The sequence below is a fragment of the Pleuronectes platessa genome, chromosome 13 (genome assembly GCF_947347685.1).
Source record: "Pleuronectes platessa chromosome 13, fPlePla1.1, whole genome shotgun sequence".
NCBI lineage: Eukaryota > Metazoa > Chordata > Actinopteri > Pleuronectiformes > Pleuronectidae > Pleuronectes > Pleuronectes platessa.
This window is the reverse complement of record NC_070638.1, coordinates 22,123,699-22,151,269: the sequence shown is the minus strand read 5'-3', so window position 1 is coordinate 22,151,269 and position 27,571 is coordinate 22,123,699. Positions and strand designations below refer to the sequence as shown.

The 27,571-nt window shown below is 39.2% G+C and overlaps 1 protein-coding gene and 1 long non-coding RNA gene across 5 annotated transcripts; one reads left to right on the top strand and one right to left on the bottom strand.

Moving 5' to 3' along the window:
• The first annotated feature begins 4,376 nt into the window (after positions 1–4,376).
• Positions 4,377–18,872, top strand: LOC128454205 (myosin-7). The gene is made up of 38 exons (XM_053437505.1): positions 4,377–4,494; positions 4,686–4,898; positions 5,057–5,200; positions 5,332–5,488; positions 5,579–5,606; positions 5,826–5,931; positions 6,857–6,949; positions 7,033–7,096; positions 7,193–7,291; positions 7,382–7,485; positions 7,824–7,962; positions 8,047–8,165; positions 8,282–8,431; positions 8,566–8,736; positions 8,833–9,142; positions 9,290–9,369; positions 9,484–9,689; positions 9,768–9,891; positions 10,156–10,292; positions 10,411–10,666; positions 10,790–11,032; positions 11,123–11,299; positions 11,411–11,556; positions 11,672–11,762; positions 11,847–12,236; positions 12,322–12,448; positions 12,571–12,689; positions 12,793–12,989; positions 13,231–13,414; positions 13,790–13,955; positions 14,603–14,727; positions 14,814–15,122; positions 15,213–15,416; positions 15,544–15,840; positions 17,048–17,152; positions 17,265–17,360; positions 17,659–17,793; positions 18,756–18,872. Exons 2-38 carry the CDS (start codon positions 4,698–4,700, stop codon positions 18,774–18,776), a joined length of 5,820 nt encoding a protein of 1,939 aa, XP_053293480.1. The 5' UTR covers positions 4,377–4,494; positions 4,686–4,697; the 3' UTR covers positions 18,777–18,872.
• Positions 17,788–25,296, bottom strand: LOC128454207 (uncharacterized). Of its 4 annotated transcripts, none has more exons than XR_008341611.1 (5): positions 25,008–25,296; positions 24,793–24,922; positions 20,995–21,090; positions 20,559–20,704; positions 17,788–18,844 (listed from the first exon to the last, which is right to left on the bottom strand). It is a non-coding gene; the product is annotated as an uncharacterized LOC128454207 (long non-coding RNA). The 4 variants fall into 4 exon arrangements; XR_008341609.1 differs by having other exon boundaries at positions 17,789–18,844; positions 25,076–25,293; XR_008341610.1 differs by lacking the exon at positions 24,793–24,922 and having other exon boundaries at positions 17,790–18,844; positions 25,076–25,281.
• Positions 25,297–27,571: the final 2,275 nt, after the last annotated feature.

Here is a 27,571-nt window from a genome sequence, read left to right as displayed (position 1 = left end):
AGGTTGTGGTTAAACCTGTGAGACATAAAAACAAATCTCTTGTTCTTAAAATAGTGTTTCAGACGTTCTAGGACCCTGGGCCTCAAGGTCAAAGACAAACCAGTGTTTATACTCAGGACTAACATAATCCCACAAATAATCTCTCAGCTGGACAGTGAATCCTATTCAAGGCTACCTGCTCCGCCAAAGGGCTCTGGAGGTTTTCTGAGGATCAGAATTCCAATATACTGCAATAAATAATAACACACAAACAAAAATATCTGTTAACGAGCACACACACACAGACACACACACTCATACACACACACACACACACACACACACACATACACCCCCCCCCCCCCCCCCCCCCCCACACACACACACTAGTTTTAACATTGTTTAATGTAATGGCTGATCAGTGTAGATATAAGTAAGCATGTTCAATTTAATTTAATTATTTTAGATGTACTGTTAACCTGTATTCTTACAGTTTAATACAACAAAACATATTTTCACTGAGTTACTGCAATTTGCTCGGCATTGTGGGTTAAGTGCTGGTTTTATAATATAGGCAATACAAAGAAGTAACATCGCTGTACCATAAGTAGTTTGAAGTAGTACGCAGACAAATGGATTGTTATAGTCTCAGCTAACTCTTCTTGCCCTGGTGCTGATGTCATTGCTGCTGCTGCTGGAGACTATAAAATAATGATTTAAACAGGAAGAGGAGGAGCGGGAGACCCTAGACCTCTGTGTTATATTAAGGGAGTCTTATCTCTCCTCTTATTACATGTCATGTCTTTAACTCCCTGAGTAGACAAGTAGGTATCTGTTAGCTAATGAAAATACATTCACACCTGCCCATAAAGAGGTGCAGCATGTAGAGTGCAGAATGTTCTGAGGATCAACAGCAGGATCAACAGGATATCTGAGCTCATGCTTGAATAAATACAATGACTGACCAGAGATGGAGCAACCCACTGCCTCTATAATTAGATCACCTTAAACACTGTGTATGATGCTTATGGTCTTATTTCAGGAGTTAAGTGCAACCATCTGTGATTCAAAAAACAGTTTGTTGCTATCACTGACTTGCAGAGATTTAGTTAATAGCTCGTAGGTTTATGGTATGACCCACATTGTCCTGACTGAAGTCTCTCTAGGGGAAATTCCCCAGCACAGATGACAGTATCAACTTTTATCTTAAAAGTTAAACTAAGTAGTTAGTTACCAAGAGCAGCAATTATCATCAAAGTTGAACACAAACAGAACTCGAGCTCAGCAGAGCGCATACTGCCACCAAGGCCCTTAAATTCAATCGAGCTGCACCAAATTGCACATACAATCCATTAATTATTCCCAGGGCAATCTGTGAAAATGTCCAGAAGTGCAAGGTCAAGGACAATGATTTTTCTTTTTTTAGGTTTTAGGTTCCTCCCTGACTTATATTGCATCCTTCCGCATCCAAGTTTTTGTGGAAACTCCACATTACTTCACATTACTGCTATTCAGACGAAGGTACAAAACACTGAAATGGAGAAGGGCCCGATTTAGTAGGGGGCTTCGTACCCTCTGCCATTGCAACACTAAACTGCTCCTGTGAATAGAACTTGTGAATGTTTAATGCTGCATGTGATGTTCGGCAGGTTGCCTCTGTTCGGTGGGTTGCCTCTGCTAAAACGCATCCTTTTGTGTTGATTGTGCTAAAATGACTGTGAAAACAAATCTAGTCTAAATCTAAATCCATCAAGCAGTTTTTGCGTAATCTAATTTATAAACTAACCAGCCAAAAAACACATGGACAGGAGTGAAAACATTACCCTCTAAAAATGGCAAAAAATCCATATTATCCATATCCATATTCCATATATCCAACTAATATTTGGTACATAAGCACCACAGCATTGACCCATCTGCACCAAATGCTAAGAAAGATAGTTTCCCACTTTACAAATTGAAGTTGCATAATGAGAATTTGTTGAGATCCTCCTGTTAACAGACGTTGGCCATTATGAGGATCATTTCCCAGTGCTGACAACATCTTTGAACAAACCCCTTCACCCTCTCTCTGCAAAATTATGTTTACATTGCTTATTTTAAGCCATGCACTGCTGCACTGTGATGATGTACATAACATGAACTGCATATATTGTGTCAGCAACGAGTTAGTGACTACAACAGGAACAATGACCTTAACGCATACAAGTGGAACCGTTTTAAGTTACCATACGTAGTCTCTAAGAATCCCATAGAATAGCAGTAGGCGTCTATGTATTAACACAAATTTACGAGGTAACGATGAGTGTTTGTTGTGATATAAACAAAGCATTCAAATCCTGTTTCCTTTATTGAGAAGGCGTTTGACCTATACAGTCAGCGTATCTTCACTCTTTAATGGGGTCATGGAATTTCTCACTTCCATTTGGCTCCCTGACACCGGCTGTCAGTAACTGTTATCAGGGTGGAAATAATCTCAGCACTTTTCAGCAGCTGTTGACCCTCCTTCTATCTCTTAACCTTTGAAGTAGCTGTGTTCACTGTTGCTGACGATTGGCCGTGCATTGTAGTTGCTATACTATTACAAAGTGTGTTGTTTAAGTTTTGTACATTAGAGATCAGTAAATGTTATTGTAGTTGGAACAAGTATAAGTGACCTTGATGGACAGCACGTTGATCAGATCATATTTACTTTTCGAGCGAGAGATTTTTATCCTTATCTGTCGGCGGAGCAGCCACAGACTTCACATAGCAGGGCACTTTTAACATGGAACATTCAAACATGATGGTCAGTGGAATAGACCCCTCATTCGGAGTAACTTTATATCACACAGAATGCAGTTTGAGGCAAGCCATCATCTGCAACAGCTGACCCTGGTGCAGAAAAGAAAAAAGGCCCTTGTGGCTGTTCTCCTCAATCAGTGCAGGCTTCTCAGCAGGAATTTCACACAGTTATCTTTGTCATCAAAGACACAATGCCATGTCAACAGCACTGTAACTGAGGGGCCAGCTTTTGCTAGCTGCTGCCTGATAATGGGAGAAGGCTTCCACAGTGACCTTGGCATCACATTGGATTATACCATGGTGGCACAGCCGTCTATTGTGTGTCATCATTACACCCTTTCAGTGAATCTCAAGCATGTCACCTGTGTCAGACCTCGGTCTGTGCTGCCTCGCACTTGTCGCCTGGTTAATCTCACAGACTAGTGTTCTTTATTTAGACCACCCCACTTGGTATCTGATGGCTGTTTAGGTTACTGCAAAGTCCACTCTATGATAACCAAAAGCAGTTTGTTGCTAAGACCTCACTGTGTCTGAGCCCTCTGGGTAATTCTGACCTATACACGAATCACATACCTCTCTAAAATATCTCCCCAGACATTTCCTTGCCTTCCTTTGTGTTTAGATAACAATACAAGCAATTTACAGTTATGGGATGCTTGGTAAGATGGTAAACCATCCACAGAATGTGAACCATCTGTTAACACATGAATATATATATTATTTAGCAATGATGTAACACGAAACTGATTTATAAACACCAAGTTGAGCTATTTTCACTATGGCTTTCGTGGCCATATCTTTGGCACTTATCTATATTGTATAGTTTATTAACAATGGGTTTTTTGTAATTTTCTGCCGCACAGTAATATGTAAGTCAAAATTATTGAATTATACAAGACAATTTTAAACATGTTTTCTTTGTTTACAGTGTTAATATTGTTGATTAATTCCCCCCCCCCCCCCCCCCCACACATTTTAATTGCCAACTACATTAGTAATTGTGAATCATGTTTGACTGACCTGCCACATGAGAATAAATAAATAATGACACAAAAACCCTTGAAGTGAAAGGTAAGAGGTAAATGTTAAGTAAAAGTAAAAGTAAAGGTATCTATATGCTGAACATCATATTTACAACATCTATTTAAGTCATCCTATCACCATCATTATAATACATTCAGACAGTTTTTGCGGTCTGTTCTTTAATTTAGGATGCTTCTCTTGCTTTTGTTGAGCAGCATGTGGTTTCTTTATCAGGAGCTCACTTGAGGGATGTGGAGAAAGGAGTTCCTCCCTTAGTCTATTTAAAGGTTCCATTGTGGTCCTCTGGCTGCTTGAGGATACCTATGATAAATCACAGCACTGCATGGAACTCCTAATATGGCCTCGTCAGGAGACCAGCCCTGTCACTGATAAGACATTAACCCGCTGATTTCTATATTACTCTCTGCCACTCATTAACCCCCTCCCTTCTTGAACCCCTAACCAAACTCAGACACAATAACATTCCTGGACCCTGAAATGCCCCTCCATATTTGGCAGTGGGTCTTGTCTATAAAGACAACTCACGGTGAAACCCCATAGGTCACCATTCTATCTAAAGGTAAGTCGAGAGAACAATGGCTCACAGATCAACTATCGTACTCTCATGGTAAACTTCTGGTCTCATCGGATTCTTTTTTTTGCCCTCAGGACCATTACACATCACTGCTCTCAGTCGGCATTTGTAAGGTAAGAGAATCTGTAAAATTAAAATGGTTTTGATTTAAATACAGTTAATTTCATGAAGTTGAAAAATAGATAAAACACAGCTAAGTTATATCATAAATGAACAATAATATATGTGGCTATATGGCGACATATAAATCATACAATTAATGCCTTTTTATGCTACAGCTGTAAGTGTCATTATATTCCTGTAGACAAAGTGAAAAATGGGGGACGCTGTGATGAGAGAGTTTGGGGCAGCCGCTCCATACCTGAGGAAGTCAGACAGGGAGCGACTAGAAGCCCAGACTCGTCCCTTCGACATGAAGAAAGAGTGCTTTGTTCCTGATACTGATGAGGAGTATGTGAAGGCTTCCGTCACCAGTCGTGAGGGTGACAAGGTCACTGCTCAGACTGAGAAAGGGAAGGTCAGTAAACTCATCAGCTATCCTGGATGTAACAGGTTCTCTTATTAAGACACAATGTGGCAGAGAAACAAAAGAAGCCAGAGGCACTTCATGACGAGCACTTTGAAAGTAGCTACATCTCCTATGTGTCTTAATACTGATTGTCTCTCTCTCTGCAGACTGTCACTGTGAAGGAGTGTGATGTTCACCCTCAGAACCCGCCGAAGTTCGATAAAATTGAAGACATGGCGATGTTCACCTTCCTCCATGAGCCCGCTGTGCTGTTCAACCTCAAAGAGCGTTACGCAGCATGGATGATCTATGTGAGTTGGACGCTTTATAAGCAACATTGAATGGGTATATTTAAGGGATAAATTGAGTGTATCCCTTGCCTAGTGTGTACAACTTCAGTTTTGTTTCATTAACTGACTCTCTTTCTCTTTTAATATCATAGACCTACTCTGGGCTGTTCTGTGTGACTGTCAACCCCTACAAGGCGCTGCCAGTCTACAACCAAGACGTGGTTGCTGCCTACAGAGGAAAGAAGAGGGCTGAAGCTCCCCCTCATATCTTCTCCATCTCTGACAATGCCTACCAGTACATGCTCACTGGTAATGTACTTTAAGCGATCATGTGTTCAGACAAAGAAATTTGAAGCGGAAGAAAATTGAATCTAAATTGTTTTATATTCTTCCTTTCAGACAGAGAAAATCAGTCAATTCTCATCACGTGAGTTATGTTTTCATGACTTTGTGAAAGCGCAGTTGTGAGTTTTATCCTACTGTGATAAATAGCATCCTGAAGCTTCATGAAATGTTTGTTCAGTATTTAGTAACATGTAACTTATCTGCATTTTTGTTGATTAACGAAACTTCAACTTGATGGTTCCAATTTTAATTTTGCTGCCCATTTGTAATTTATATGAAACAACTAAATTTGTGTCTCCAGTGGAGAATCTGGTGCTGGGAAGACTGTAAACACCAAGAGAGTCATTCAGTACTTTGCCAGCATTGCAGCTGCAGGTGGGAAGAAAGACGCAGGCTCTGAGAAAAAGGTTTTTATTTTGAATTTACAGAAAATAGAACATTTAAAGGTGCTGTATGTATGTTCTTGTTATCACCACATACCCAATGTCCGCATTAACAAGATTCAGGATTCATGATTCAATTCTTTATTGCCACACAACTCTCACAGAATAAAACATAACAAGAAAAGAAACGAAACACATAACTCCCACCCCATAAAAACGCAACATACATGTTTGGATGAAAAATACAGAATAAATACAGAATAAAAAATGTAATAATTTAAAAACCAGTGCAAAAAAGACACTTAAATATGCAATACAGTCAAATTCGGGTAGTAATTGCTTTGCGTTTTGCAGTATTGAGGAGCCATTTAGTGATTTGATGGTTCTGCAGTAGGTGCTGTTGAAGAAATGGGATGTCTTAGTTTTGAAGGCCCTGAGTCTTTTTACTGAGGGAAGAGTTTATTCAGAGGGGGTTGGCAGGGTGCGTAGAGTCCCGTATTATTTTTAGACCTCTGCGCTGAATAAGAGTTTCATATAGGGTAAGTCAGGGATTTGGTTGAGGTGGCAATTGATAATTTTTTTAGGCGGTGCAAACAATCAAGCTGCTTTCTCTGTTGAGCTGTGGAGTTAACAACTCACTGATCAAGCAGAACTGTTCTGATTCTAGTTCTATCCCCTCTTATCATCTGCCTTCGTCAGCACGCTAACCGTCAAGCAGAAGTAGCGTTGCTCAAAAGTTGTACAATAACCTCTTGTATTGTAAATGCTGAGATTGGTCAAAGCTCTTGGCAACCATCACAGCCACTCTTAGCAACTATCACCCCCACTTGCAAGAAACTGTTTTTGGCATAAGAAAGAATGTACATATAGCATCTTTAATAGTATACTACATCATTTTCAAAAGTTGTTCATGTATTTTAACAAATATTCCTCTCCTCTACCCTATTAGGGTACTCTGGAAGATCAAATCATCCAGGCTAATCCAGCTTTAGAGGCCTTTGGTAATGCCAAGACTATCAGAAATGACAACTCTTCCAGATTTGTAAGTTTCTGTCTCTATTGTAATGAAATAGCAAAACATTGTGCCTCTTCTATTCTAACTTTTATTTCCCTCATAAATTCCAGGGCAAATTTATCCGAATTCACTTTGCTGCCAGTGGAAAGCTGGCCTCAGCTGATATTGAGACATGTGAGTATTACATATTTTTTTATTTACTCTGGTTTGCTCGCATAATGATAGCGATCACCTGGACACAGAGTTACAAAATTTAATTATGTTTCACAGATCTGCTGGAAAAGTCCCGTGTCACCTTTCAGCTTAAGGCTGAGAGAGACTATCACATCTTCTATCAGATTCTGTCTCAGAAGAAACCTGAGCTGCTCGGTAAATGAAAACAACTGATCTTTGGACCTGTACCAGCTAACACGCAAGGTTTCTGTAAGGTTGGACTCAGTTATCTGTTTTGCCTTTCAGAGATGTTGCTCATCACCAACAACCCCTATGACTACGGCTTCATCTCCCAAGGAGAAACGACTGTAGCCTCGATAAACGATGCAGATGAGTTGATGGCCACTGATGTGAGTATGCTCTAGTCTCTGTCCAGAGTACCCACTCCCGAGTATCCTATCGTTTATGATTGACAGTTGTAAAAAAGTTGGCCTCTGTTTGGTATGACACTATGAAGCCTTAGGTCCTTGATAGTGCTACATGAGAGCAAGAGAAGACTTTAATAGACAGGATTAGATGTCTGATGACAATATGGTTGAATGTGGGTGTGATCAAGGTGGCTCAGCGAGCACATACTATCTTATCCCCCGAATATCTCTTGTCAGTCCACTGCATACCCGGATACAATGAAAGATATTCATTGCTCATTCAAGAGATATTAATATAATACCCCCTGCTTTTGATTAAGGATGCCTTCGATGTGCTGGGCTTCACTCAAGAAGAGAAGAATGGCATTTATAAGCTGACTGGGGCTATCATGCACCATGGTAACATGAAGTTCAAGAACAAGCAGCGTGAAGAGCAGGCAGAAGCTGATGGCACTGAGGGTCAGTGAAGCTCTCTGCATCCCTGAAAGATAATAAATGGGATATGCAACATTTTAGGATTTAATAGTTAACTTGTTTTCTCAGATGCTGACAAAGTTGCATATCTGATGGGCCTGAACTCTGCTGACCTCATTAAAGGCCTCTGTCACCCGAGAGTCAAAGTTGGAAATGAGTGGGTCACCAAGGGACAAAATGTCCAGCAGGTAGGAATGAATCGCTGAATCTAGTGTATGATGTCCGTAGCATTGTGATAGATGAAGGAGACAACATTTATTGTCAACACTAATCTAAATTGTATTTTGTAAAATCTCTCTTGTAGGTGAACTATGCTATCGGTGCATTGTCTAAGTCAGTGTATGAAAAGATGTTTCTGTGGATGGTGGTGAGGATCAACCAATCCCTGGACACCAGGCAGCCTCGTCAGTACTTCATTGGTGTATTGGACATAGCTGGATTTGAAATCTTCGATGTAAGCTTATTTTATAATATGGGTACAACCTATTTTCTAGAGGCAAATATTATATGTTTTTTCATTTAATATAAGTAGCAATGGAATGAAAATTTAATTGAGTGTGACTAAACTATATATTGTCGTCATTACAGTACAACACGTTTGAGCAGATGTGCATCAACTTCACCAATGAAAAACTGCAACAGTTTTTCAACCACCACATGTTTGTGCTGGAGCAGGAAGAGTACAAGAAAGAGGGCATTGAATGGACTTTTATTGATTTTGGTATGGATTTGCAGGCCTGTATTGACCTCATTGAAAAGGTGAGACACCGGGGCTATTAAATGTACAGACATGGATAAAAAAGAAAAACAAAAAAATGATGTGTTCATTCAAACAACTCATATTTGTCTCCTCAGCCAATGGGAATCATGTCCATCCTTGAAGAGGAGTGTATGTTCCCTAAAGCTTCTGATGCCACCTTCAAAGCTAAGCTCTATGACAACCATCTGGGGAAATCTGCCAACTTCCAGAAGCCCAGAGTTGTCAAAGGGAAACCAGAGGCTCATTTTGCCCTGATGCACTACGCAGGAACTGTTGATTATAATATCACCAACTGGCTGGTGAAGAACAAAGATCCTCTGAACGAGACTGTTGTTGGATTGTACCAGAAGTCCAATCTCAAGCTGCTTCCTGTCCTTTTTGCAAATTATACAGGAGTTGATTCAGGTAGGAAGAAATTAAATGTACTTTATTAAACTGCACAAGAAAAGTCAGTCTTTTAAATGTTTTTTCTTGCAAGCTTGATTACGATGTATTTGTTCCTATGTCAGTTCAAATAATCTAATGAGATTGTGTATTCTAATGGTTTATTAGGGGAAGGTGGAAAGGGGGGCAAAGGTGGAGGAAGCAAGAAGAAGGGTTCATCCTTCCAAACTGTGTCTTGCTTGCACAGGGTTAGTAAAGAAAAATAAATAGAATAGGTCCTTTGTGTGGAAATCAGGTACAGAGGCTCAGTTTTACATTGATTATTGTACATCAAACCTTTGAACTTTTGATCACTTCCACAGGAGAACCTGAACAAGCTGATGACCAACTTGAGGTCTACTCACCCCCACTTTGTACGCTGCATCATCCCCAATGAGACCAAGACTCCTGGGGCCATGGAGAACCCCCTGGTGATGCACCAGCTGCGCTGTAACGGTGTTCTGGAAGGAATCAGGATCTGCAGAAAGGGTTTCCCAAACAGGATCCTCTATGGAGATTTCAAACAGAGGTATTACCTCATTTGTCCTTTCCCCCCTTGTGTAATTAGAAAACAAGATACAAATTAAAGTATTTTCTGATTGTCAAGATACCGTATCCTGAACCCTGCTGCCATCCCTGAGGGGCAGTTCATTGACAGCAGGAAGGGAGCCGAGAAACTCCTTGGGTCTTTGGATCTAGATCATAATCAATACAAGTTTGGACACACCAAGGTAATCAAAAAAGGAAAAACCTAAGCATATACTCTATGTTACATAATCTAACCTATGCCCAACATAACAGGGAGGCAACTATAACAATCAACAGCAAACACTCATCAAGTCACTAGACCAACTAAACCAACAGTTACACAGCAATATTTATCCTTCTTAGATGTTAGAGTTAATATTAACCACCATAAGTTACCGGTCACACCATACAAAGCCGGTAGCTTCCTCTGTTGAATATTTACATGATTATGCATACTTTTCTTTTAGGTATTCTTCAAGGCTGGTCTTCTTGGGACACTGGAGGAAATGAGGGATGACCGTTTGTCACTCATTATCACTGGTATCCAATCTAGAGCAAGAGGTCTGCTGGCAAGACAGGAATTCCAAAAGATTTATGAAAGGAGGTCAGAGGAATCTTGCATTTGAAATAACTAAAAACCAAGCTAATTGTAATACTTATTCATGATGAATAATCGTGCTCTGTATTAATTGGAAGTTATAACTTTGCTCAATCTTTGACAGAGATGCTCTGTTGGTGATCCAGTGGAATGTCCGATCCTTCATGGGGGTCAAGAATTGGCCCTGGATGAAGCTGTTCTTCAAAATTAAACCTCTGTTGAGATCTGCTGAGGCAGAAAAGGAGATGGCCAATATGAAGGAAGAATTCCTGAAGCTGAAAGAGGCTTATGCAAAGTCTGAAACTCGTAGGAAGGAACTGGAGGAGAAAATGGTTTCCCTTCTCCAAGAGAAGAATGACCTGCAGCTAAATGTCCAGTCTGTAAGTCTAATCACAGGATTTCTGATGATTTAATGTCACAATTTAACTTCAAAGTAGCATCGATCATCTGTCTTGCAACTCATCATTTGTTTGTAACTTGTCAGCTTAACACTTTCATTTCAGGAGCAAGATAATCTTGCAGATGCTGAAGAAAGATGCGAGGGGCTGATAAAACACAAAATCCAGATGGAAGCAAAAGCTAAAGAGCTGACAGAGAGGCTGGAGGATGAGGAAGAGATGAACGCTGAACTGACGGCCAAAAAGAGGAAGCTGGAGGACGAGTGCTCTGAGTTAAAGAAAGACATTGATGACTTAGAGTTAACTCTGGCAAAAGTGGAGAAAGAGAAGCATGCCACTGAGAACAAGGTACCACAAACACTGATAACAATTAAATGATTCTGTCTCCCAAATATGATCTTCGATGAAGTCCTTGATGAAAATGTCTCCTGGCTATAGGTGAAGAACCTGGTCGAGGAGATGGCAGCTCTGGATGAGATCATTGCCAAGCTGACCAAGGAAAAGAAAGCCTTACAGGAGGCTCATCAGCAAACACTGGATGACCTGCAGAGTGAAGAGGACAAAGTCAACACTCTGACCAAGGCCAAGGCCAAGTTGGAGCAGCAAGTGGATGATGTAAGAATTTAAACACATGTTGTCCTTTTCCTTTTAGAGTGTTAGGAAAGATCATTCTGTGTCCAAAGCAGGTCAAGGAGAAATGTGACCTTATCTAATGTTACAATCCAGCTTGAAGGTTCTCTGGAACAAGAGAAGAAAGTACGAATGGATCTTGAGAGAGCAAAGCGTAAGCTGGAGGGAGACTTGAAGTTGACCCAGGAGAGTCTAATGGACCTGGAGAATGACAAGCAGCAACTTGAAGAACATATGAAAAAGTAATTATTCGGTTAATACCTGTATTTCCAATGGTTTTATGTGCAATAAGAAAAAAGTCATAATAATATCGATATACAACTGTTCTAACTTTTACTATTTAAAATTCAATCACAGGAAAGATTTTGAACTCAGCCAGCTGAGTAATAGAATAGAGGACGAGCAGGCCATTGCTATTCAGCTTCAAAAGAAATTGAAAGAGCTTCAGGTAATGTATTACTTACATGTTATTGTCCACGATAGACTCAACAATAACATTGACTAAAAGAGTGATATTATGCTGGCTCAATAGGCCCGTATTGAAGAGCTTGAGGAAGAGCTTGAGGCAGAGCGAGCTGCCCGAGCAAAGGTGGAGAAGCAGAGAGCAGACTTGGCCAGAGAGCTGGAGGAGATCAGTGAGCGGCTGGAGGAGGCTGGTGGAGCAACATCTGTCCAGATTGAGATGAACAAGAAGAGGGAGGCTGAGTTCCTGAAACTGCGCAGAGACCTTGAAGAGGCCACTCTGCATCATGAAGCCACCGCTGCATCACTCAGGAAGAAACAAGCAGACAGTGTTGCTGACCTGGGAGAGCAGATAGACAACCTGCAGAGAGTCAAGCAGAAACTGGAGAAGGAGAAGTGTGAGCTCAGACTAGAGCTGGATGACGTGGTGTCCAATATGGAACATATTGTGAAGACAAAGGTTAGATACGTTGTAAAGTAATTTAGAGATATCGTGTATGGTGTTTCTTTATCATCCCTTCTTGATGTGATTTATTTAATCTTAGACAAACCTAGAGAAGACCAGCAGGACAATGGAGGATCAGATGAATGAATACAAATGCAAGTTTGAAGAAGCCCAACGCTGGATCAATGATTTCAATCTGCATAAAGCTAAGCTCCAAACCGAAAATGGTACTTATGCTTGATTGACTACAATTTAAATTTGTAATATTTTAATAACTGAGACATTCTTTATCAAAACTTATAAGAAGGGTTTCTGGGACAATAACATTATGCATTTTCCAAACTACCAGGTGAACTCTTAAGGCAACTGGAGGAGAAGGATTCCCTGGTGTCTCAGCTTACAAGAGGAAAAATGTCTTACACTCAACAGGTTGAAGATTTAAAGAGACAACTGGAAGAGGAGACCAAGGTGGAATAAAATGTCATTTCACAGAGCACTGACAGCAGTGAACAGGCATTTATATTTTATGTATATCACAGCGTAACTCCTTAATATGATTTTGTTTCAACAGGCAAAGAGCGCTCTGGCCCATGCAGTGCAGTCCTCCCGTCACGACTGTGACCTGCTCAGGGAGCAGTATGAGGAGGAGCAGGAGGCCAAGGCTGAACTGCAGCGCGGCATGTCCAAGGCCAACTCTGAGGTGGCTCAATGGAGAACTAAGTACGAAACTGATGCCATCCAGAGGACCGAGGAGCTGGAGGAGGCCAAGTAAGACAGTTTAAGATACAAACTCATAAATTAACCTGTAATTCCTTAAAAGACATTTTACTTCGTCTAGCAGGTCAGCTTTTTGTTTGTGTTATTTTCCTACTAAAATATAAGACGAACAAAAAGTTTGTCTGTTAGATGACTGAGCAGCCAGTAAAAGTGGAAGAATTTATAATAATCTAGCTGTCAAACAGTCACCACTTCAGGTACATTAAATGATTTGCATGATGGATTTTTTAAGGAAAAAGCTGGCTCAGCGTCTGCAGGATGCTGAGGAAGCTGTTGAAGCAGTGAATGCTAAATGTTCCTCTCTGGAGAAGACCAAGCACAGACTGCAGAATGAGATTGAAGATCTCATGGTGGATGTGGAGAGGTCTAATGCTGCTGCTGCTGCTCTGGACAAGAAGCAAAGAAACTTTGACAAGGTAAAGTGCTAAAGGGATTTGAAAGTCCAGAAATTAATAATTGGTGGAGTAGCCTCCAAACCCTTGGACTGGCAAATTTAATGATTTTGATATTTTTACCTGCCAATTTCTTGTTGTGCTCTGTTTAACATTCACACACATATTTTGAAGCTGCCCAGCACAAAATTCACATGCGTCATTCAAGTGTGAAAATTGGCTTTTAAAAATAAAAAACAATTTAGGTAAAGCAGTATTTTATGGTTTTTCTTCAACATTGTGAGCCAATCAAAACAACTGTACTGTACAAAGCCCAGGTCTGTCATAAGAGCATTTCCAATCATGTACTCCACTAATATGGGACATGTTATTTACTGATGGTCTTTCTATTTACTCTAGGTCCTGTCTGAATGGAAGCAGAAGTATGAGGAGTCTCAATGTGAACTGGAGAGCTCTCAGAAAGAAGCCAGGGGTCTGAGCACTGAGCTCTTCAAATTGAAGAACTCCTATGAGGAGTCGATTGATCATCTGGAGACCCTGAAGAGAGAGAACAAAAACCTGCAGGGTAATATCTACTTCTAGGACTGTTGTTCAGGTTTATAGAAGTAGAGCAGTTCCCGTTGCAAATCAGCTGCATTACCGTTCACATGTGGTCCATATATGTCAATTGGAATAATTTATTTTTTTACTATTTTGTCATACATTCCATTTACATTACATAACATGCTGACTATTTCAGAAGTCTATTGAGAAACCAACACAATCTTCAAACACAACTTTAAAAAAAAGAAGCTCTGGGATTCAGCTTAATATAAAGCATTGTAGCAACAAAACTAACGCTGTGCTTTTACTTTGATGACAAATTGCCAACAGGACATTATTCTATTAATGTTGCTTCCATGGCAGAGATCAGCACCTGTGACTGCCATATGCAGATCCGCAGACGGACTGCACTGTCCACTGCCTGCTATAGAGCACTGGTCGCTTGTTTATTCAAATTGTATTAATATTGTAGGTAGCACGTGTCCAAATTGCACCAAAGTAAGCACAGCACTTCCTCCAGCAAGGCCAAGTGTGAAGTTGATTAGATGAACAGTTCACAGGATGTGTCCCACATAAAGACAGACAAACAGGCCAACAGAAAGGCATTTTTAGAATTAGTAGGCATATTTATGTAAAGCCATCTTAACCAAGCTGTCTGACATCCCACAGAGGAGATATCCGACCTCACTGAGCAGCTTGGTGAGGGTGGTAAGACCATCCACGAATTGGAGAAATTGCGGAAACAACTGGAACAGGAGAAGAATGAGATCCAGTCTGCTCTCGAGGAAGCTGAGGTACAGGACTTCTTCATTGAGTAATACATTTTACAGTTCAACTGTCTGCTGCTTTGTAAACCTCTCTACACCCTCCTGTCCACCAGGCCTCCCTTGAGCATGAGGAGGGTAAGATTCTCAGAGCCCAGTTAGAGTTCAATCAAATTAAAGCCGAGATTGAACGCAAACTAGCTGAGAAAGACGAGGAGATGGAACAGAGCAAGAGGAACCTGCAGAGGACCATTGACACCCTGCAGAGCTCTCTTGAAGCTGAGTGTCGCAGCAGGAATGAGGCCATGCGTCTGAAGAAGAAGATGGAGGGAGACCTCAATGAGATGGAAATCCAGCTCAGCCAGGCCAACAGGCAGGCAGCTGAGGCCCAGAAGCAACTCAAATCTGTTCATGCACATTTGAAGGTAAACAAGGGAAGAAAAGGTTACATTTCTTAAAATATTTCAAATTCAAACTGGACATAACCTTAATGTGATTGATGTCATCCAATTTAGGATTGCCAAATTCAGCTTAACGAGTCTGTTCGGGCCAATGATGATCTTAAAGAGAACATTGCCATTGTTGAGAGACGCAACAACCTGCTTCAGGCTGAACTGGAGGAACTCAGGGCTGCACTGGAGCAAACTGAGAGAAGCCGTAAACTTGCTGAGCAAGAGCTGCTGGATGTTAGTGAGAGGGTGCAGCTACTGCACTCACAGGTGAGACTTCATTTATTGCACTTATTTCAATTGATTCCCTGATTTCTTAAAATGTATTAAACACACTAAAGTATAATTGTTTTTTATTGGTTGTTTTGGTATTTTCTCATATCTCAAATGTATATAGAACACTGGCCTTATAAACCAGAAGAAGAAGCTGGAGGCCGATACTTCCCAGCTTCAAACTGAAGTGGAGGAAGCAGTGCAGGAGTGTAGAAATGCAGAGGAAAAGGCCAAGAAAGCCATTACTGATGCAGCCATGATGGCAGAGGAGCTGAAGAAAGAGCAGGACACCAGCTCTCACCTGGAGCGTATGAAGAAGAACATGGAGCAAACCATCAAAGACCTGCAGCACCGTCTGGATGAAGCTGAACAGATCGCCATGAAGGGAGGCAAGAAGCAGGTGCAGAAGCTCGAGGCCAGGGTAAGAGGAATTTTCAAGGAGATACTTACCACACATTTCCATAATTATACCTCTTTGGTTAGGGTTAACACACTTCCTGAGGACTTTGGGTGGGTCTTTCCCATCCCCCTTTCCCATTGTTAATGTCAATCAATTAAACACCCCATCAGAGAAGTTGAGAGAGATTCTAGTGATGTGCAGTGATTTGTTAGGTCGATCCACCAGACTTGACCCACACCTTGTGACTGAGGAGGTCACTGAAGTTCACCGAACTCACTGATATTTTCATGAAACCAGATTGAGACTCTCACTTGGTGACATGGATCATTATCCGGCTGGAAGTAACTATTAGAAGATGGTAAACTTTGGCCTTAATTGGATGAGCAGGGGCAACTTCAATCCTCAGAGTCAGTGACATTCAAACCATAAATGGTCTCTACCTATAGTAAAATATTACCCACACCATTGATGCCCAGTGAGCTTGTGTCCCCTGAACATCTTGGCTGACAGGAGTGGGATCTGACATAGTATCTGCTGTTGTAGACCATCCATTTCAATGTTGGATTTTATTTGTCTGAAGATTATATTATGTCCACCACAGTTGTAAAGATGTAAAGCTCAAACCGGTCCAGTTGTCCATTCTCCTCTGACCTGTCCCATCAGCGTGATTTTATCCACAGAAGGGCCAATTAATGGACAATTATTTATTTACTTACTCCATCCTTAGAAAAACTCAGTTGTGTATGAGAGTCTCAGGGGATTTAGCCTCTTCAGACACAAACCAGCCTTATTTGAAACTAACAGTCATGTCACAGTCAAAATTCACTTAGATACAATGTTTGTATTCGTTATGATGTTTAATGTGAACATTTACTGAAGCTCCTGATCTTTATCCCCCTTATCTGCAAAATTGTATGCACTGGGCTGATGTCACTTGATTGGCTGACTGGATAATTGCATGAGAAAGCAGGTGCACAGATGTTCATGGAAAGGCAGTCTATTTGCTGCACTCAAATAATTGCTATAACAACAGCTTTGCAATGCACATTCAGCAAACTTTGAACAACAAATTAATGCTATCACAGTTTTATATCTGGGTACAAATGTGTCTCTATCGATTCCTTTTATACATTTAAATTCTGGTTGAATATACAGGAGCTGTATTGCAGCTTTGAGTTGAGCTACTTGTGAATCAATGACTTTCCAATCGATGTTTTGATGTTTTCAGGTGAGGGACCTGGAGAATGAGGTGGAGTCAGAGCAGAAAAAGAGCAGCGAAGCTGTAAAGGGAATGCGTAAATATGAAAGACGTATCAAGGAGCTCACATACCAGGTCAGTTTTTGTTTACCCATGTCACAAAGTAGTACATGTAAACCAACATAGTAAAGCACTGTAACTAGGATGGTAGTGATGCTCCTTTCTCCTCTTCCCTTGATTCATCCAGACTGAGGAAGACCGCAAGAATGTTGCGCGCCTGCAGGATCTGGTCGACAAACTGCAGCTGAAAGTCAAAGCTTACAAGAGATGTTCTGAGGAGGCTGTAAGTGTGCGCTGGAAAAGTTCTCTCTCATAACCCTGTGTGCTCAGCATCACCGTTACAGTTCATAGTCTGTTTATATATATTTTGATAAATCTATTTGTAGATGCTATAATGATTATGAATACAGAAGGAATTTCTGACAGGAAACATTTCAGCTTCCACTGTGGCTTGTTAAACCAATGCAAAAATATATATTGTTATTTATATGTAGCTCTTTACCCTTTGAGTTGATGACAGAAGTCCATCCCTTCTTGAAGTTGTATCATGTTGTACCCTTCTTTTTTGTTGAATCTTGTAGGAGGAGCAGGCCAACACTCATCTGACCAAGTTCCGCAAACTGCAGCATGAGCTGGATGAGGCCGAAGAGCGAGCTGACATCGCTGAGTCGCAGGTCAACAAGCTGCGCGTCAAGAGCCGCGATGTGGGTTCAAAGGTAAGCAGCTCCTCTATTCTCCTCTATCCAACACTGTACATATAGAGAACCATCCTGCCTCCTTTAAAATACAATGTACAGTTTTTTTTATAATGTATCAATGATAGAACTATTCATCTTTTTTATTGTGAGTAAATAAATCCAACCAGGCTTTGTACAAATCGATTTTATTATGGGTGTTGTGTGGATGAATTTTTTTTAGTATATATTCTAGCGGGGCTATATTCTTTTGTCACAGGGGAGGCATCATGATAACTTTTGTGTTTTGTTAGTGACCTGACTAAGATCCAAGAGAGAAATGAATGCAAAGAAAGTGTCCTTGAGTTATTCATGGGGACCCCTAGCCCAATGACACAAGGACCCCTTCAATTTTCACTAATTTCATCCGACAGATTTTGTTGTTAATGCAGTAACAGCATATTTATCTAATCATATCAATGTTATCAAAATAATAGTTCCAAATAAAGATATCATACAAAGCTTTGAATGATCGATGATCTTGATTTCGTTAATATACAGTATGTCCCCCTTTGGAACTGTCCACAAGAGTCTAAAATGATTATTGGCTATCAATAGCTCTCATGGACACACAGCTGCATTTTTGTCAAGATTCTATTTAAAAGATGAATCTCTTTTTAAACAAAATGCAGACATATAATCATCTCTTTCATTCACAAATTAAACAAACAAACAAAAACAAATGTCTTTGACTTGAAACACTAAACATTTGCTTGGCTATTCAGCTTTCATATAAATTTTTTATGCATGATATAATCTTAGCTTTTCTCCAAATGCATTTAGTCCCACACTGTTTTAATTTTTTTTACAATTCTACAAATTCAAGTTCCAAAATGTAGTTGTGGTTTATTCTATTAAACCACTTTTTTTACTTATTGAGACCTTGTTTGTCTTCTGTGAATAATCCGTGTCTTTGTCTATTCTCTTTTCATTCTTCATCACAGAAAGGGCTGGATGAGGAGTGAAACCCACTGATGGCCACCTACGAGCATTGAGATCTGCTGTGCTGTAGTCCCCTTTGTCTCCAAAGTAACTGTAAAATAAAGCAAAGTGCATTTCGATTTCTGCAGAGTCCTCATTTATATCAAACAGAAATAATGAATGCTCCATATAGTACAGAAGAGACAGAAAGTAAAGCCCTGTCACATGATGCATAGTGAAGGAGCTTTATTTCCCTTCAAGTATAAAGCTAGTAATGACACAATGGTTTTCAAAAAATCTAGTTTTATGCCTTTTTCTGCAATGTCTGAATATTAAGTTTTGGGCATTTTGCACAAAATTGCAATAGTTTTTTCATTATTACGTTTTGTCAATTAGATAAGTAAGAACAAATATATCAACCAATCAATCAGATGTATTTGTATAGCCCATATTCACAAAAAACAAATTTTCTTCATAGGGCTTTTACAAGTGTGACATCATCTGCCCTTAACCATCAACAAGAGTAAGAAAAAAAATACATATACATATATATATATATATATATATATATATGTACAGACACACACACAGGGCTTATATCTAACTAACTTTTTTACTTTGAATGAGAGTCACAGTCACATATTGATGGAAGCACTGCTGGGGTTGAGTGGGAGACTCCTACCCCCCTGGGCTGACAATCTGAACTGCTGAAAGTATTAAGTAGTGTGGTCAGCACATGGTCTACACTGCATATAAAAGGATATCAATATCAAACTTTTATGTTGCAATATGTGCTATTAATAATTGGCTTTTGGCAAATGTTCTGGGATGTCAATAGTGTGAGTGACATGAAGTCTGCGAGCGCAGTAATCAACACTGCACAAAACTGCTAATTTTCTTGAAAAAAGTGTGTCACTTGTTTCTAAAAATTTGTTCACACAATCGAAACTCAGCTGCATACATCATAGCACCCATTTTTTCTCTCAAGTCTTCAAAATATATAAAAAACTTCATTGTTTAAATAGATATATGTTCATCCTTGGCCCTTAAGCCTCAACTAAACAAAAAAAAAAACTTTTAACTGGCTAAAAAGAATGTAGAAGCCTGAACCTTATCAACTCTGAAGCTGTAAAAGAGGAATAGTTAAATTCTTGTGTGAAATGTAAATCTATAAAGAGCTATGGAAACCGAGAATGTGATGTCTAACTGTGGGTAAATTTACCTTTTTTGCTACTAAACATTCACTCAGCATTTTAGATTTCACTAAGCAACTAACTATAGGAAACACATTTCTCCTCCTCCCCTGTTACATCATATTTAAGGTGTAATAGTATTGCATTAAACATCCAGTCGAAATACATGGAGGAGGTTTTGATTCACTAACATTGTGCTGGATTGAATTCTTGGAGAATTCTTGAATATTATTGTTTATCAAATTTTTTAATTCTCACGCATCCAATTGATTGATTCAGAGCAATTATAGTTAAAATAAACATTATTAAAAAGAGTTGGTTTTCATTAATGCACAACATGTGTCATTTGACGCTATTTTTCATTTATCAATATCGTAAAAACTGAAATAATAATATTAATATTGCTATTGTGATTTAAACCATATTGTCATGCATTATTGACATTCAGTTAAACAGTGTGCTCGGGTTAACGTGCAAGTATCATTAACTGTGTAATACAATGAAATACAATAAATTAAATCAGCTGAGACAAAATGCAATATCCACAAATAAAAAGCAGAAACAATAAACTGAATTCACAATATCTAAAATCTGAAATTTAAAGGTTTTAAACGAAATCAGTGACCGACTTACCTCACAGCTTTGCAGCATTAGAACAAAGACGGACGGATTCACAACGTCTTGCACCGTCAGAAGGAGCAAAGTGAGCTTGACTCTGTCTAACACCAAAACACTGACCCTGATCTCACACACCGCTGTCCTTCAAAGGTTTAAGGTATCTGTAGGGACATTATAAGATTATTAATAAAGGGCATACTGTATTTCTTCAGCATCCACTTTCTAATACTAACAAAACTATCAAAGCCATAGAATTGTTTTTCTTGAGAGATCATCACTTCAATATTGTTATCTTTGTGTTAGGCTGCTCTGTGTTAATGTCTTAACATTCAGGCCCCTGATGTTTTTGGAAATGCTTTAAGATGAAATGGCCAACACCACCAACAATATAACATATCATATCAGGGTTTCCTTTCGACTCAAGAGCTTAGCTGTCAAATACCGGCCTCACCTTATGGAGTGTGGCTGTGAGTCAGTGTGTGAGGAGGAGATGAAAGCCAGGAAGGCCACACAGCACAGACGAAGATTTCCACAGGGGTTTAGACAGCTGAGAATGAGAATGAGTTCAACAACGTCAAAGCAAATTCTGAGTGAGGTCAACTGGAACATTGCTCAGCACCAGAGTTCTTTTTTAATTTTACAAAAGAAAACATACAAAACAAAAACTGTTAGAATTATTAAAATCGACCCAGAGGTTCAGTCAATGTGTCTCGGCATCATGGACTCAAACCACTAGGAGGCAACAGAAGGAACATATTTTTTGAAGAGGGAATACAACTTTAATAATGATGAAACTTAAAAATAAGGGCATGTTTCTATGTATACTGCACCTGTTACCCTTCTTTCATCACAATATCACATTGTTCAGCCAGAACAGCGCCCTCAAATACTGCCTGCCCTTCTACATCTGAGAGATAAAATCCAGACAAGAATTTCACAGGGTTATCTTTGTCCTCGAGGCCAAAGGAAAGTGACTAATGCCACAAGGGCAGCATGAGACAAAGGGGGTAGACCTAGAGAGAACAGTGGTGAGTGACAATTCAAAGTCCTTGAACTTAGCTCTCACTTGACAACAGCTGTTACACTTTATGACCCCCCTGACCACCACTTAACATGAGTCGTCCTCATTGAACTTTATATTTTTTTTCAGCAGTTTTCAAAATATTGTTTGAAAGTCAAATAGAGTCATGGAGTTATTCGTCTGCATTTTGTTTTGGATTTCACATGGAGAATCAACTGGGTCTGTTACTGTGGGAGGAAGCATCATCACTCTTTGACATCACATTTAAAGGTACAGTGTGTAGAATTTAGTGACATCTAGTGGTGAAGACACATGTTGCAGCCTCTTCTGTAACCTCCTCTTCCAAACATGAAAGACAACCTGAGGTAGCCGTAAGTATTCATATAAACTCAAAAGGTGTTTAGTTTCTCCAGTCTTGGCTACTGAAAAAACCTGGCTGCCTCCGTAAAGAAGGACCTGATCCAGATGTAAATATAAAAGAAAAAAAAACAGTTCAAACAATTTAGATGAAACACACAAGTCAAAACATCAATAGGATTATTTTGTATTCAACGTCCGCCAATAGATCCCTTTCCCCTAAATCTTACACACTGAAACTTTAAATGGAACATCTTCACGACCTGCTCTCAGCTTTTATGATTTCAACATTTTTGCTATCAAAGTTTTAACCTGCCAGGTAACTAAGCACAGCTCTGATCATCTTCCCTAAATCACAATATAAAGTGTGAGCATAATGGCTCATGTTATTATCATCAGTTCATTGACCTCATCATTAAGAACCCCCCAAAAAACTTGATTTTATACCACAGGGCAATGGTTGCAAAGTTGCATTATTTAAGTTTAACATTTAAATGGCCTTTCAAAGAAAGAGAGACTCTAATGTGTGAAATACCAAATCAAATTTAATTTCAAGAATAAGAAACCTATATAAAGCCCCTAGCTCATAAACATTTACATACAATGATGTTATTATTTATATAAATAAAATTGGAGACATTTGATATCAGCCTGTCCCTCGTGCCCTCCCCTTGCTTTGCAACATGTGTTGTCCTCTCTGTGTTTACCACAAGGTTAGAGCAACAAATAGCAACAGTGCATCCTGCCCAATTTGGAGGAAGCTGTCTAATGTTTTCTCCAAGATTTCATCCCATATTTGGTGGATAAACAGCCCTTAAAAAAAACAGAGGGAGAGTAGCTGTCAGCAGCTGATCACTACTCTTGATTAAAGGTTTAGAGTCAAAGGTAAGCACACATTAATATTGATGTGTGGGATCAAACTCTGGCACTTTTAACCTTTTTATAGAATGTAAACACATGTCTTTTGTTATTGGTTTTTGGTGAAAGGTTTGAGTGATATCATGTTCTTTGCTGGTGAAAATAAATGATGATTTGATGGAAGCGGTAATAGAATGATGTGTTGAATAGTGAAACCCACAGTGTTACTGGTCTGCTTTATAATTTCTCTCTTCTTAAATAGACCGCCTAATAAGGTGGGTGTGTATTATAGATGGTTGTGGAGAGTGAGGTCTGTCACCTGGTGTATGTCACATGAGTGGAGCAGCGCAGCTCCAGTTGGCTGCCTGAACTAGCTCGCAGGCGTCGCTCCATATAGTGACAAAGATATTTTTGATATTTCACATCACATTAAATAGTACTGAAATTTTCTTTTATCTACACTACAAAGGTACCTTATTTTGATCCAAAGTGCTATTCCTGAGGGACAGTTCATCGATAACAAGAAAGCTTAGAGAGTCTTTTTGGCTCCTTGGATATAGACCACAAACAGTACCAACTGGAGCACACCAAGTTCAGGATTTGAGGAAATTTATTTTGAAATATAGATCTGAATGCTAAAGGACTGTGTTTGTGGTTCTCTGCTGCAATTATCTAAATGTAGGCCATACTTAGTTCTAATACTTTCATTCAAAGTCCAGCAGTCAATGTGATTCATCCAACATGCATTTTGTGAGTGCTACTTATTTGTTTGTAAATATCAGGTCTTCTTCCAAGCTGGAAGGAGATGACCTTTTGATATTATCTTTCTTTTGTTTCAGAATGGACATGGGGAGGTTTGAAGTTCCTTCTAATATGAACATTTCTGAGGCACTTGTTTTGTGTAATGGTGTCTCCCTAAGCATGTTTTTAACATTTCTTGAGCGAAGTAGTTCATATTCATTCACTGCAAAACTTGACTTACTACATAAACTAAAGAAATACATATATTCCCATTTGAATTCAACTGATAAATACACTAAATATAATAATAATAAACAAATAATAATTGAATTAAACTCAAAATAAAAATAATAAAAAAAATTTCGTTCCATGTTTATTTTGAATGAAATAAAACCAAGTCATGTCAATTAATAAAAAGAATGCAAATTAATGTGTGTATTGTCGGATTTTCTCAACTGTTTTTCTTGAAATTAAATTTTTAAATCAAAAGTTGAAAGAAATGTATACAAAATAAAATGTCTAACCAACTGAAGACAGTGTAGTATGCTTTCTACAGTGGTATTGTCGCTACAAACGACATGAACATACGTGATTAAATTAGTTATCATAAGTCAAGTGAGTCTTTTTAGTGTTTCAACCTCACGTTGGATCAACAGAGGGCACTGACGCATCCTATTTCCGTTTGGTAACACACCGACCACACCTATCATGCTTACATCAAGTTTTTAACGTTTTTTTGAGGATATTAAGTGCAAAGATTTTTTGATTAAACATACTCCAAAATAAACACAATTGTTGAATTTCTCAAAATTAACTTGATAAGATAAGTACGGTTTGGGGGTGATTGAAAATGAAATCACATTGAAATAGAATTTAGAAACCTCCTCACAAATCATTTATAGGACTAATGTCTTGGCATAGTGCGTTACAATCCAATTAGATAATTATTTTTAATAATTGATTGGGGAAGCCAGCATTTGCAATTATTAATGCATGCAGAATAGTTGTGACACATTTTTTGACAGAAGTCTAAACACTTCACCTATGATCATATTTATAACATAATAAAACAAGAACCTCACTAATAATAAATCTTGCATCCCCTGTCGTGTTATTGTCATGTATGGTAGCAGCACCTGAAACGTAGCCTTCTACCCATTTAAAAAGTTGTTGTATTTCAACAGAAATATGGGCTTCATTGGGCATTCACTTCCTTTTTAAATAAATGTCCAATTAAAAAAAAATTATACAGCTAATGTTAAAGTCACCAACCTTCATATCAGTTGTGGAGGTCACATTTCTATAACAAGCAGTAACATGCAAAGCCAGATGAGGGAGGGCCATTTGGAACACAGAATTAAGACAGATGTCTTCAGCAGATAATCTGGACTCTGAGAGAGACCTAATGAATTCAAGCAACATAATTGCATCAGTTAAAACAAGATATTGCTATTATCATATATAATTGCCAAAATAAATATCCAAACCTTTAGAAATCGAAGTTTTCCAGAAGTTTAAAAAAAAATAGACAGTAACTTTAAATGGTCAACAGTACCTTTCTATCATTTTGCCATGTCCTGATCATTGCCTCATCAGAAGATAAGAGATATGAGTCCACAAAGAGGTCCATAGTCTGAATGAGTGGAGAGAAGACGAGGCAAGAGACCACTCAACTCCTGCAAGCCTCTGCCAAAATTCAACATCCCCTTAGAAGTGGCTTTTTCCAAGAACAAGGGAACAGATACTAACAATAGCTTTGATGGCTCCAGTTTCAAACTTAAGTGAGGCAAGGTGCCTCACACTTTCCCTTGTGCTTTCATGTGATTGTCAAAGTCCAAGACACATGGACTGTAGACAGCTGAGAATGATGCTCTTAATGGACGACCAAGTGCTCCGCTAAATCCTGGAATAGACTGAGGTATAAGAAAAGTAGATGAGAATTCTAGTATGGGTGCAAGCAGGAACAAGGCCTTGTGGGATGAGATGTGATCGAAAGTAGAAGACAGTTGGGGTCAAGGTCATATAAATGGCACAACACAGTTTATGGGATGCAAATTGTGGCCGAATTTTTCAAGTTTGCTTAAATTCTGTGTCAGACCAAGAAAATCCTATTACATGTTTCAGAAAGCTACTGGATGCCATTCTCCTTGGTAACTAATTCTTTGTCATTCACAGTATGATAGAAAAGTTAAGTGCAGTTATTAGCATAACAAGTTATTGGCTTATTCTGGTATATAGTATCAGACATTGTACAGTATATACAATACAGCCGTGGTTTGTTATGGGCTTATCACCTGTCGCTGCTGGTCACTGAAAAAATAAAAACCTGTTTGACCATCCATGTCACCAGCTGTCCCCTAGGGCTCCTTCGTACCAGGAAGCCCCAAAGGAACCCAGCAGGAATTTCACACGTTATCTTTGTCCTCAAGGATAAAGAGAAAAAAACAATGCCATGTCAACAGGAGCCGGCCAAGGGGACTTGCATCAGCTATCTTTTATGTAGATGTCTATAGCACAGGTCACAGCGATATGAGTTTGTTTCAATGCAAAACATGACAAATGTTGTGCATTGTGTTTTTACTTTTCGAAAATTATACATATATATTATTATTGATGGTGTTAGTTTTTGTAGTTCTCAGGACTCAGGATTGCAATCAACGGACAAGGCACATATTGCAGGACAGAGAGTTCAATCCAAATTGCAGGCAGTAAGTAGGAAGATAATTGGGAACACTGACAGGAAACAAAATCAGGACTGAAAAAAACCCTATGCCTTTACTGTTAGCCTGGTACATGTGACATCCCAAGCAAAACCACTCTTTTTACACATTTATTAAAGGATCATTACCTGCCTAGTGCTTTTGAGCGGTATTAGTATTGGTGCTGCTGCTGCAAAGACAGCTTTCCTTTTTTCAAAAAATTCAGAGAATTGACTATGGACTTTACCCGCAATTTGCCTTTCACACATACACAGCGGGAGGATCTCTGCACACATGCGTTCACAACAGCAACAAATCCTCCGCATTCATCAGGCGAGAGGTGGAGCAGCCGGGTGCAGCAGGCAGAGGCAAGAAGAAACGTATAAACTGCAGTGATCACACCTCTTTTTCACCGGGAGATATCTGTTTTTGTTATTTTCAGCTTACTGTCTCTTTCAATGATGATAATGCTGCAAGATTATATTATCATATTTACAAATTATCTAAATTTGTAGACTTTCTCCAATACACAGCAAATGTTCGAGTATAAATGCAACATAATGATACCTCAGTTGCAAAAAACAATTCAACTCATAATTTTAGTCTAATTAATTGAAGCCTAAAATATACATGTATATGCTGTTCTGTTATTACTAATCAGTGGTACCCATTATTGTCCGCCTTTGTTATGAGCTATGTTTTAGTTTCACCCAATATCTTTTAAACTCTACACCCACTATGGCATTATATGCACTATTAGCCATTTATACATTATGGAAATCCCTTAGTCAAAATGTTGGCTAGTCTCTACAAAGGATTGCTCCCCTTCCTCATCCAACCAACCGTGTCTGTGGAGTGAGTGAGCTTCGGAGATTGCAGCCACATTAGCTTCTTATAACAGTTTATCTATTTGAACTGTCTTAATACTAGTCAAGTGAATAAATGCTTGACTTTGGATCAGAGAGAATTGTTGAAAAAAAATATTATTTAGTTGGAAACGTTTTTTCCCCCGGTTCAAGCAGGTCACCGACCTATAAAGACAAGGAAACTATGCCATGTGACAAGTGTCAGACGAATGATGGTAGACCGTGCTGTTGCCAGTGATGACTGATAACAAAAGAGATCTCACAGCTGTGACCTTGGCGCTGTCTTGCCTTTCTGACAACAGCTGCTGCTCTTTATTCTCCCTCTTGAAATGTATTTCACACTCTATCACTTGTCAGATGATTGTGGAAATTTAGAGGTTGACATTTTTTAATGCCCCATTAATCCTCCTCGTGGGGTAGCCGACTTTATTTAGTTAGAAAATACAGGTACAGTCTGTGATAAACCTGCACAGATTAAGAATCACT

Bases quoted from the DNA above. Each gene is read 5' to 3' on its own strand.
- LOC128454205 (XM_053437505.1), top strand. From the start codon at position 4,698: ATGGGGGACGCTGTGATGAGAGAGTTTGGGGCAGCCGCTCCATACCTG. The intron at 7,963-8,046 runs GTCAGTGAAGCT...TTGTTTTCTCAG, and splicing joins AGAAGCTGATGGCACTGAGG to ATGCTGACAAAGTTGCATAT. The intron at 15,841-17,047 runs GTAAGAGGAATT...TGATGTTTTCAG, and splicing joins TGCAGAAGCTCGAGGCCAGG to GTGAGGGACCTGGAGAATGA.